Here is a 12,906-nt window from a genome sequence, read left to right on the forward strand (position 1 = left end):
GTCACTGAGTAGTCTAAGCTCAGATACTTAAATTCCATTCTAAGATATTTGCACATTGTCAAGTTTCAAATTCCAGCTCCATCACTGTATAACCTATCACATAAGGCTGTTCTAAGAACTGAATTAGCTAATGAATAAACATGTGTGGCAGATAGTAAGGCCCTGTAAATAACAACAACAACAACAAAAAAAACTACTAACTTTTTAGTGTTTATAGTCTCATTGGAGTGCTTTTAGTAGTGGCATACTATGATGGAATGTGCATTTCTAAAAGATCTACTAATGGATATATAGAAGGTAGTCAGATTATTTAAGAGGATTGCTTAAACAGCTTTACATAACTTTGATCTGTTTTTATCCCTTGAATGTCATTAATGACATTAAGGATATATAGGAAGACCCTTTTAAGCCTGGATTCTTCTAACAATTTAGGAAAGATCAAGAGCAAACTCCTGTTAAATTAGAGAAAAACAGGTCAAAAATTATAAAAGTTGACAAAAATATATCATTTTGATAAATCCAGAAATTGTACAGTCAAAACTCAACCTTTAAAACCTTTATTCCTAATCACCAAAATGCAGAAGAAAATGGTCATCAATACATGAATGGTTAAACAGTGGTACATCTCTACAATGGAATATTGGACTCTTGCTCAGCAATAAAAGGAATAAACTATTAATTTATATCACAACATAGAGTAATCTCAAATCTATTATACTAAGTGAATGAAGAGAGGCACAGAAGGCTACATAGAATATTATTCCATTTATATGACAATCTGGAAAAATACAAAACCGTAGGAAAAGAAAACAGATATCTTTTTAGTGAAGACTGGGGCTGGGAGGAAAGGATCGAATACTAAAGGACATGGAGAAAATTGGAATGATAGAAATGTTCTCTATCTTGTTTATGGCATATATATTCATCAAAACACATCCAATTGCACAAGTAAAAGGATATATTTTACATTGTAGGTTATAAAGAATAACATGACTTTTAAAAAAACCCTCAATCTTAAATTCCCAATTAGAGTTTGATATGTCCTGGGTAACTTTATGTCCACCATCCTATGTAACATTTCCCTTTCTATAGCAGCAGCAAATATCAAATAAGGATCTCGGCCATTAGATTTTCAAAACATGTCTGAGATATATGGCAGACATTATTAAATCTAGTTTATATGGGTGGAAATAGAGGCCTCAGGGCATCCAATTACTCATCCACATTAATGGAATAACAATGACCAGAATCCAGGTCTCCAGACTCAAATATTGATGCTTTTTACATATATCAAATACCCATTCCTCAACAACAACCCATTTTTTTATAACTTTCAAATAGTAAATAACCTTTTTCCCATTACTAATACCATACCTAAAAATAAAAACATGGATGAATGGGTCTTAAAACTTGTGTCATTTACTGTGGTTTTAGGGGACACAAAACTGAAGGCTTCCTGGTATTCCTAGCTCATTCTTTCTGGATAAAAGTATCTTTGAAAATTCTAGTCAAATAGATTAAGATTTTAAGGATGCAAAATAAGGCATATATTGATATTACATTTTTAAAAGGAATTCAAAATCCCCAAGAATTTTGCTAAACCATTTTTTTTAGTAAAAAATGTGTTGGTCAATTGGGCTGTGGTTTTATGAGGTCTCCAAAGACCACCTTTCTCCTTCTTTAAGAAAATTGTCAGGATTTTCTGGGAGACAAGATGATGGAGTAGAAAGACTTGAGTTCACTGCCTCTCACAAAACACCAAAATCACAACTTACTGCTGAACAACCATTGACAAAAAAGACTAGAACTTATCAAAAAGCATGTTCTATTAATATGTCCAAAGACAAGCCACAATGAGATGGTAAGAGGGGCACTTTTATGATATAATCAAATCCCATAACTGCCAAGTGGGTGACCTACAAACTAGAAAATAATTATACGGCAGAGGTTCACTCACAGGAGTGAAAGTTCTGAGTCCCATGTCAGTTTCCCCAGTCTAGGGGTCTGGTGTCAGGAGAAAGAGCCCCCAGAGCATTTGGCTTTGAAGGCCAGTGGGGCTTGAGTACAAGATCTCTATAGGACCGAGGGAAACAGATATTCCATTATTGGAGAGTGCATACAAGGTTTTACACGCATGGGGAAGCAGGGCAAAACAGTGACTTCATAGGAGCCTGAGCCAGACCTACCTGTGTGTTTTAGAAGGTCTCCTGGGGGGTAGCAGGGGTCAGCTGTAACCCACTACAGGGACAACGACACTGGTTCAGAGGCCCCAGGGAATATTCATCAGTGTGAGCTCTCCCAGAGGTCACCCTTTTGGCACCAAGATCTTGTCCCACCGAGCAGCCTGCAGGTTCCAATGTTGGGATGCCTCAGGCCAAACAACCAACAGGGTAGGAAAAGAGCCACATCTATTAACAGACAGGTTGCTTAAAGTCATCATGAGCTCACAGTCACCTCTAGACATGCCCCTTGACACAGCCTTGTCCACCAGGGACAAGACCTAACTCCATCCACCAGCGGGCAGGCACTAGTCCCTCCCACCAGGAAGACTGCACACACACACACAAAAGAACAACTGAGCAGTGGAGATATGCTATCAGCCTGAAAAGGAATTCAGAATAGAGATCTTGGAAAAAGAATGAAGGTACAAACCAAGATACAAGCCATGTTTAACAAAGAAGTAGAAAACTTAAAGAACAAATAAACAGATATGAACAATACAATAACTGAAATGAAAAATACACTAGAAGGAATCAATAGAAGAATAAATGAGGCAGAAGAATGAATCAGTGAGCTGGAAGATAGATTGGTGAAAATCACTGTCATGAAATGGAATAAAGAAAAAGGAGTGAAAATAAAAGAGACTAAATAAAATAAAAGAGTCTAAGAGACTCCTGGAACACCATCAAACACAGCAACATGAGCATTATAGTGGTCCCAGAAGGAGAAAAGAGAGGGAAAATGTCTGAGAAAATGCTTGAAGAGGTAGTAGCCAAAAGCATCCCTAATACAGCTAAGGAAACAGTCAAGTCCAGGAAAAACAGACAGTCTCATATAGGATAAATCCAAGGAAGAACATGCCAAGACACATATTAATCAAACAGACTAAACTTAAAGAGAAAATATTAAAGGTAACAAAGAAAAAGCAACAAATAAGTTACAAGGAAATGCCCATAAGGTTATCAGCTGATTTTTCAGGGGAAACTTGAATAAACATATTTAGAAAATAGAAATAGACTCACAGGCTATGAAAACAAACTCATGATTACCAAAAGTGAAAGGTAGGATGAGGCACTAATTAGGAATTTGGGATTAACATACACACATCATTATATATAAAATGGATAATCAACAGTGACCTACTGTGTAGCATAGTGAACTCTACTTAACATTCTGCAACCATTTATATGGAAAAAGAATTTGAAAATGAATTGATATGTATATTGAAATAAGAATGGATATGTATATGTACAACCAAATCACTTTGCTGTACACTTGAAACTAACACAACTTTATAAATCAACTATACTGAAATACAAAATAAAATTAAAATAAAAAATAAAACTTTGTATTATCCAACTTAGCATCAAGAAAAAAGGAAAATTATCAGAATGTATAGCAACATAAGTGGTAAAGATGGCACTAGCGGTAAAGAACTCGCCTGCCAATGCAGGAGACATAAAAGACATGGGTTTGATCCCTGGGTCAGGAAGATCCCCTGGAGGAGGGCATGGCAACCTATTCCAGTATTCTTGCCTGGAGAACCTGATGGACAGAGGAGCCTGGTGGGCTACAGTCCATAGGATGACAAAGAATCTGAAGCAACTGAGCACACACATATACTTGTAATGAGCTATTATCTCTCCTCCACACTCATGTAATGAAATGTTGCTGCTGCTGCTGCTGCTGCTGCTGCTAAGTCGCTTCTGTCGTGTCTGACTCTGTGTGACCCCATAGATGGCAAACCACCAGGCTCCCCTGTCCCTGGGATTCTCCAGGCAAGAACACTGGAGTGGGGTGCCATTGCCTTCTCCGAATGAAACTGTCATATATAAATTTATGTATAAATTTCATATTTAATTTCATATATAAATTTCATGTATACACAAAATTCATGTATAAATTTTATTTATAAACTGCATATATAAATTCATATATAAATTTATTAAGTAAATAATAAATATTTACATAATTTATTTTCTGGATTCTCTATTCAACTGATCTATTTATAATTTTTAAACTTATTATTTTAATTGATATTGTTTTGTAGTAATTTCAATATCAGTTAGAATAAGCCCTCTCTCATTAATGATTTTTTTCTGAAATTTCATTTGCAAAGCTGATACATTCATACATACATATGAATTTTTTAATGTTTATGTTGCCTAATTTTTAAAAAAATTCATATTTTAGCAAATAGGATTCATTATTTATAAGATATTGAGAATAACTGATCTTTTTTTTTTGAGATCTCCCAATGCAGAAACATGCTCTGTCTTTCCATTGATTTAGACAATATTTTATGTACTTTAACAAAATTATACTTTTATATAGGTTTCCTCCTATAATTGTTAAATGTATTCCAAAATGCTTCATAATTTTTTTGTTGTTGTAAGTGGGACAATTTCATTTTTTCCTTTACATGTCTAATTGATTATTACTGACAAAAATAGAAATCATTCAATATTTTGTATGTTTTTATTAAGCTACCTTATCAAATGATCTCATTGACTCTATTTGTTGTTTAGTCTCTTGGGTTTTCTTGGTATATTGTTATACAATCTGAAAAATCAGATTATTCTGTCTCTTCTTTTCCAATATTTATATAATTCAATTTTCTTATGGCATCAGCTAGAACCTCCAAAAGATTATTGAACAATAGTACTGACAGAGATCATTCCTATCTTGTATGTCATGAATGGAAGGATATGTTTACAAGGATGTTTTTTTAAATACTGTTACTATTTTTAAAAAAGCTAGGAAAAAAATGAATATCCATCTGAAAAATTATTGAATAAGCCAAGTTTATATCTTGCCTATGAACTATGATGCAGCTATTAAAAATCAATTAGATATCAACATGCACATAGTATGTACCCAATAAATATATAATAGATGAATGAATGAATTTACACTGACAGATCTGTGATGCCCTTATCCACTCCATTAATAACCAATGGCAAACATCTGAAATTAAGATAATTGTGGCAAGGAAAAGGATTCAAACTTTGACCACATTAACATCAGCCTTTTATCAACTGAGGAAACTAATTACATAGATGTGTGTTTTACCCCAAGGTATGTATTTGCATTTTCATCTCTAATGTCCTATTAAGGTTAGGGAATTCTTTTGTTTAGAAATAGGATAAAGGGACTCTACACTCTTGTGTCATGTGTTCTCAGTGAAGAATTAGGTTGTTTTAGTGTTCTTCTTAGTTCAATAAAGAAAATAATCTTTACCTCTCATTTCAAAAATATTTCTAAAAGCACTGACATCATTGTATGTTCTATTCTAATATCTAAGCCCATTTATAGCATCAAGAGGAAGTGCTAAAAGTGTAGCATCTCCTCTCACTTCTTTCTGCTAACTAAAAGAGTTCAGATAAAGGACTTTCAGACTCCTAACACATGTCTTTTCACATTCCAAGGACAACCAGGATAGATTTACTCACTCATCTCTATGAACACGCCCCAGTAGCAAATGAGCCACTTCTACCTTCCTGTCCAGCTGTGACTAGGTGCAGGCATGGAAGAATAGTACTCAAAGGCCTGCCATAACAGGACGGTTGGAAAAGAAATAAGTTTAAATACTACATATATGTTTGAAAAGAAGACTGAGAAAAGGATCATTCACTGTCAAAACACTGGAGATAATACATTGTACATTTCTAACCTTGTATATGCATCAGAATTAACTCTGGAGAAGTGTGTTATCCTCTTTTCATTGCTGTGATCAGAGCAAATCACTTCATGTTCAGTTTGGTAGGAAATGTATAGATTGCAAAGCAAGCAAGGCAGATTATCGAATTATTGACTAAAAAGGGAATGTTTTCCCAATACAATACATTTTTTCAAGGATTTACTTGAAACCTTGTGTGAAAAATGGGGTTAATAACACCATTGGGAGCTTCAGAGACTCTGTAACTTTTTACTTTAATTTTTCATCCTAACCCATTTGTATAGTGGGCAAGTGGAAGGGTCCAGGAGCCAAACTGCAAGTCACAAGCTGCTGTGTGAGTTTTGTAAAGTCATTTAACTTGTCTGAATCTCCAGTCACTTATTTTGTAAAATGGGGATAATAATAATATCTACTTAGGACAGTAGATATTGAGATATAGAAATTGAATTAATCCATTAAAACATTTAAAATAGAATATGGCATATAGTGAGTAGTTAATAAATGTTACTCATCATTATTATTATTATTTGTCAATTGTAAAAAGTTTATAGAAGTATTAAATGTTATTATCCAGACAGAGGTGGAAAAACCATTTGCCTCACCATCATTAGTCCATTTCTAAGAAAGAGTAAGGGTTAGCTCTTCCCAGGGGGAAAAACAGCTTTGATATACAATGACAATGATGATGTCTAGAGATGTGAAGAAGGGAAGAAAGAATTTAGTGGAAAGATAAAAGATGTAATAGAATGAACATTATACAAGAAAGCACCTGACTTGGATTTTACTCATATCTGCTAACTCTTGAGCTAGTCTACCTCCCTTTCTGGACCATAAAATTGAAATAAAAACTTTTTTCTCTGACTTATAAAAGTGCCTGCAATTGAGACTGGGTTTAGCTCCTGGCCTACTGCAGGAGAGGGTAGTGATGAATAGAATGGATTCTGGAACCACCCTGCCTTGACTATAAAATGAGGCTTTGTTAGTTTAGTAGCTTTGAACAAGCCTCAACATTCCTCTAATACTCAAGTTTTTCTCTACTAGACGAGGATAATAGTGTCCACCACACAAAGATGAATGAGATTTAATTGAGATAACGTACAGACCAACCTTACTGCAGTGAATGGCACATAGTAAGTGATTAAGAAATACTGAAAAGGCTGATGAGGGCATGAAGGGTCCCACTAAATATGGAAATTCTATATTTATATTTAATGAGCATCATGTTCATTTTTATCTGGTAGAATATTCAGGAAAAAAAGGAGAATGACTATTCACAAAGAGACCTGTGGTTCTATTTCAGGACATGCTGTTGGCATCTCTTGACAAGTTCCCCCCAGGTATGAAGATGGTAGGAGTGTGTGTGTGTGTGTGTATGTTCAGTCATGTCTGACTCTTTGCAACCCCATGGACTGACTGTAGCCTTCACCAGGCTGCTCTGTCCACAGATTTACCAAACTAGAATACTGACTTCCAAATGTAAAAGAACATGACAGCTGTAGGAGCTAGGGTTTAGGCTTTCCTGGGAACTGAGAGTCTGTCAGACCCTATAGAAACAATGTGCACCATCAATGTGTGTTTGGTTGCAATAACGTACACAATTCCTTTGCAGAAAATCTTCCTGATCACCTCTAGCCAGCCAGCCAGTGCGTGCCCAGTCGAGTCTGACTCTCTGTGACCCCATGGACTGTAGCCTGCCAGATTCCTCTCTCCATGGAATTTTCCAGCCAAGAATACTGGAGTAGGTTGTCATTTCCCACTCTAGGGGGTTTTCCTACTCTAGGGGTTTTCCCAACCCAGGGATTGAACCTACATCTCTTGTGTCTCCTGCACTGGCAGGAAGATTCTTTACCATGCATCACCTGGGAAGTCCTGGTCACCTCTGGCCATGATACAAAACTGCACCATGTGTCAACCAGTGTGGCTCAGAGGTGGCAGCGGGTGATCAGTCTCTTTTAAGAACCACGGCACCCCAGGTTCTCAGTCAGAATATCATAGTTGGAAGACCGTATGTTTATTTCTCTGCTTCCTCCCCTCAATCCATGCTCTGCCCTTGTCTGACCTATTCTATGCCCAGAGAAGCTGAAGACTATTTGATTCTACTCCCAGGTTTGCCCTCTGAATTGTGTTTGAATTCTCATGGTGACAAGGGAGACACTAGCAGGAAACCAGAAGGTGGGAGTTAAGAGGAGTTAGGGTTTCCATCCTGTCCACTCCCTCTCTGTCTTCCACAGATCTTATGTTCCTCTAAGGCCACAACTCTGGAAAAACTTGCTCTGCTCTTTCCAGGTTCCATGGATCCAGGTCTTTCCCCTTGCCAGGCCTAGGAGGGGTAATTCACAACTTCTTCCCTTTTTGTTTCCCTTAACCCTAACCACATCTCTGTAAACAGTTCCTTCATTCAACACTCATCTGTGCAGTCTTTGATTGTGGTTTATTTCCAGATACTCATGATATTTCCAGTGTTCACAAATCCTGCACTGGGCCCATTTCTCTCCTCTGCACTGATTTCAGTGGCTTTCACAATATAGACCATGATAACAATTGCTACTTTTTGTAAGCAGTATTACTTGTAATGATGGACCTTTGTTCTAACAGTAATAATATTTCTATGTCCCTCAAATACTTTCTTTCACGCGTTGCTTAAATTTTCACTCTTCTTCCTCCTTGCTCTCATAAGTTGGGGTAGAGGGCTATTTTCCTCATTTCTAGCCTTTGGAGAAGCTGGGATGGCTTCTGACACCTGCTGATGGAAGTACATGAAAACCAGTAATATATAAGAATCATAGCTCTGAATTATTTAGCTGTGGCTCTTCTGATACCTCTCAGTGAAATATCTAATACCAAAAACTCAAAATAAAATTGTTCCCTTTTTCTCGCCCCAATCCAGCTATCGACATAAGGTAAAGAATGCATTTGACATCATGCTGAATTACCTTGTACCACACAACATCAGGCTCCTGATCAGATTTTTTAAAGTCATCCATGTCTGGACAGGAGATCTCCTTTCTTTTAGTGACCTCGGATTTTTCCAAATAGCGGATCCTGCTATTGTAGCACAGACCTGATTCATTCTCTGCAACAGTCAAGGACATTGACACCTTCATGCAATATGTTGAGTTTCTGTAGGAATAGAGAAAAAGCAAAATGACTTTATTGGGTGTTTACAACTATGTTTGTACTATATATATTTCAAGAGTATTGACTTTTCCATTTAGGACCTTGCATAGAAATCAGAAAAAAACACAGAAACAACACAGGAAAGTTTTCTACTTCAACTGATAGCAAGATATAAAACAAAATGCTATCTGTGACCATGAGACAGCTACATAGCTATCAGTACATAGAGCAGATGTACCCAACTTCTGAAATGTAAGTCAGACTTCTTTCCTACTGTTAAATATTGCTATGCTGAAAATCTGATAGTAAAAATATATGAGAGTGTCTATAGAATTGAGATGCAGATGTAGAGAATGGACTTGTAAACACAGCAGAGGAAGGAGAAGGTGGGATGGATTGAGAAAGTAGCATTGACATATATATACTACCAGGTATAAAATAAATAGCTAATGGGAAGCTACTATACAACATAGGGAGCCTAGCCTGGCACTCCCACAAGGGAGGCTAAAGAAGGAGGAGATATATCATGACTGATTCAAACTGTTGTATGGCAGAAACAAACACAACATTCTAAAGCAATTTTCCACTAATTAAAAAATAATTTAAAAAAAGAAAGTCTATAACTAGGACTATAGCCATTTCTGGTTTGCTCTTATGACCAGTACCTAAACAGGTATTCCAAGGACTGTGAATTTTGCCATTGTTTTCTAAGCTACTCACATTTTCTTTTACAGGATATATACCAAAAACCAGAACAACATACAGGAGATACCTGTTAACTCACACAGCTTTTTAATGTGTTTACTGAGATATGGTAAGGGTCAAATTCTGGGCACTTAAGAAAACAAAGCCGAAGATGGCAGAGGAATTGGACGGGGAGACCACTTTCTCCCCTACAAATTCATCAAAAGAACAATTGAACACTGAGCAAATTTCACAAAACAACTTCTGATCGCTAGCAGAGGACATCAGGCGCCCAGAAGAGCAACCCATTGTCTTCGAAAGGAGGTAGGACAAAATATAAAAGATAAAAAGAGAGACAAAAGAGCTAGGGACGGAGACCCGTCCCGGGAAGGGAGTCTTAATAGAGGAAGTTTCCAATCACCAGGAAACCCTTGCACTGGCGGGTCTGGGGGAAGTTTTCGAATCTCGGAGGGCAACCTAACTGGGAGGAAAAATTAAATAAGGCCCACAAATTACATGCCTAAAAGCAACTCCCAGCAGAAAAGTACCTCAGATGCCCTCACCAGCCACCAACAAGTGGGGGGGGGGGGGGGCGCGGAATGGAGAGGAGCGGGCGGCATTGCTTAGGGTGAGGACCGGCCCGAAGACCCTGAGAGCAATCGGAGGGAGCTCTTTTAAACTGTGGGATAGCAAGGGAGAAAATTAACCAGCCTGAACATACTGCCGGCAGTTCGCAACACAAAGGGACTAAGAAACTCCAGAGAAGAGCTAACCTGCAGCGAACTGGCCCATCCCCGCTGGAGGTAGGAGGCAGGGGGGAGGGGAAAGGGGCAAACTCAGCCCCAGAGAAGCCACCCCCTCCCACACTGCAAACAGGCCCCCGGTTTCTATCTAAAGACTTCCTGAGATTCTGGATGGTAGACATCTGCCGCCGGGAGGGTCGCAGCTAGAGGCCAGCTCCTGAGAACAAACACAAGCCGCTGGCACCCCACCGGCGCGTGCTGGGGCGCGGAGGGAAAAGGCGTGCCGCACCCGGGGAGAGTGCGCCCAAGCCCCTGGCTGCCTAAGCCGCTCAGGCCGGGGAAGGCACAAAACGCAGGCACAACCGAATCCGCGCTTTTGTGGAGTACCCAAAAACTGGAACCGCACTCAATGCAGGGCCCGCTCCATATAGAGCAGCCAGGAGCCTGAGCAGTGTAGACGGCGAAGGCACTGACACCCGTGAGCGGGGCAAACCCAGTGTGGCCGGTGAGTGTTATCCACACAGAGCGGTATCTGTCTGCAGCACTTCACCCTCCCCGTAGCAGGACTGAACTGAACTAGCAAACCTAAATAAGAGATCACTTCTGCCCGCCTGTGTCAGGACAGAAATTAGACACCGAAGAGACGGCAAACAAAAGCCAAATAAACAAAGGGAACTGCTTCAGAAAAGACCGGTGCAACAGATTAAAATCCCTGAAGGTAACACCGACTACACCGGAAGGGGCCTATAGATATTGAGAAGTGTAAGCTGGAAAGAGGAGCTCTCTGTAATTGAACTGAACCTACACTGACTGCAACAGCTCCAGAGAAATTCCTAGATATATATGTATATATTTTTTAATTAAAAAAATTTTTTTTCTTTCCTTTTTAAAAATTTTTTCTCTTTTATTTTCTTTTAAAATTCCCTATTACTCCCCCATTACTCCTCAACTTTCATTTTCATATATTTTTACGATTTTTTTAATTAGGGAAAAAAATTTTTTTTTCTTTTTTTTTCTTTTTTTTTCTTTTTCTTGTTTTTCTCTCCTATTTCCTTTTAAAGTCCTCTAATACTCCTCTATTATTCCTTAATTTTCATTTTCATTTCACTATAACCTTGCAAAAAAAAAAGTGAGAGAAGCCCTATTTTTAAAGCGAACTTCATATATATTTCTAAATTTTTGTGTGTTTTTGTTTTTGTTTTCAAATATTGTATTTCAAAGATTCTAACCTCTACGCTAGATTTTTAATCTTTGTTTTTCAGTATGTGATATAAATTTTGGACATTTAAGAATCCAATATTCAGTTCCCATTTCTATTCAGGAAGTGTGTTGATTACTCTCTCCCACATTTGACTCTCTGTTTTCTACCTCGGGACACCTCTATTTCCTCATTTCCCCTTCTCTTCCCAATCCAATTCTGTGAATCTTTGTGGGTGTCTGGGCTATGGAGAACACTTTGGGAACAGATAACTGCATAGATCTGTCTCTCTCCTCTTGAGTCCCCCCTTTTCTCCTCCTGCTCACCTCTATCTCCTTCCTCCCTCTCCTAGTCTTCATGTAACTCAGCGAACCTCTCTGGTTGTCCCTCACGGTGGAGAATCTTTTCACCATTAACCTAGAAGTTTTATTATCAGTGCTGTATAGTTGGAGAAGTCTTGAGACTGTTGGAAGAATAAAACTGAAATTCAGAGGCAGGAGACTTAAGCCCCAAACCTGAGAAAACCAGAAAACTCCTGACTACACGGAACATTAAGGAATAAGAGACCATCCAAAAGCCTCCATACCTACACCAAAACCAACCACCACCAAAGAGCCAATAAGCTCCAGAACAAGACATACCATGCAAATTCTTTAGCAACGCAGGAACATAGACCTGAGTGTCAACATACAGGCTGCCCAAAGTCACACCTAACACACAGACCCATCGCAAAACTCATTACTGGACACTCCATTGTAGTCCAGTGAGAAGAAATCCAATTCCACGCACCAGAATACTGACACAAGCTTCCCTAACCAGGAAACCTTGACAAACCAATCATCCAACTCCACCCACTGGGTGAAACCTCCACAATAAAAAGGAACCACAGACCACCAGAATACAGAAAGCCCACTCCAGACACAGCAATCAAAACAAGATGAAAAGGCAGAGAAATACTCAACAGGTAAAGGAACATGAAAAATGCCCACCAAGTCAAACAAAAGAGGAAGAGATAGGGAATCTATCTGAAAAAGAATTTAGAATAATGATAATAAAATTGATCCAAAATCTTGAAAACAAAATGGAGTTACAAATAAATAGCCTGGAGACAAACATTGAGAAGATGCAAGAAATGTTTAATAAGGACCTAGAAGAAATAAAAAAGAGTCAATTAAAAATGAATAATGCAATAAATGAGATCAAAAACACTCTGGAGGGAACCATGAGTAGAATAATGGAGACAGAAGATAGGATAAGTGAGGTAG

General features: G+C 38.2%; 1 protein-coding gene across 2 annotated transcripts in view; it reads right to left on the reverse strand.

Annotated features, from left to right (window-relative positions):
• The window catches only part of IL1RAPL2 (interleukin 1 receptor accessory protein like 2), a 1,257,588-nt gene that overhangs the window by 531,444 nt on the left and 713,238 nt on the right, over window positions 1-12,906 (reverse strand). For both annotated transcript variants that reach the window (XM_070461797.1, XM_070461798.1), the window contains exon 4: window positions 8,833-9,019. In XM_070461797.1, the coding sequence (XP_070317898.1) occupies window positions 8,833-9,019 (187 nt within the window). The remainder of the gene's footprint in view (window positions 1-8,832; window positions 9,020-12,906) is intronic.

The sequence above is a fragment of the Odocoileus virginianus genome, chromosome X (assembly GCF_023699985.2).
Source record: "Odocoileus virginianus isolate 20LAN1187 ecotype Illinois chromosome X, Ovbor_1.2, whole genome shotgun sequence".
Lineage (NCBI taxonomy): Eukaryota > Metazoa > Chordata > Mammalia > Artiodactyla > Cervidae > Odocoileus > Odocoileus virginianus.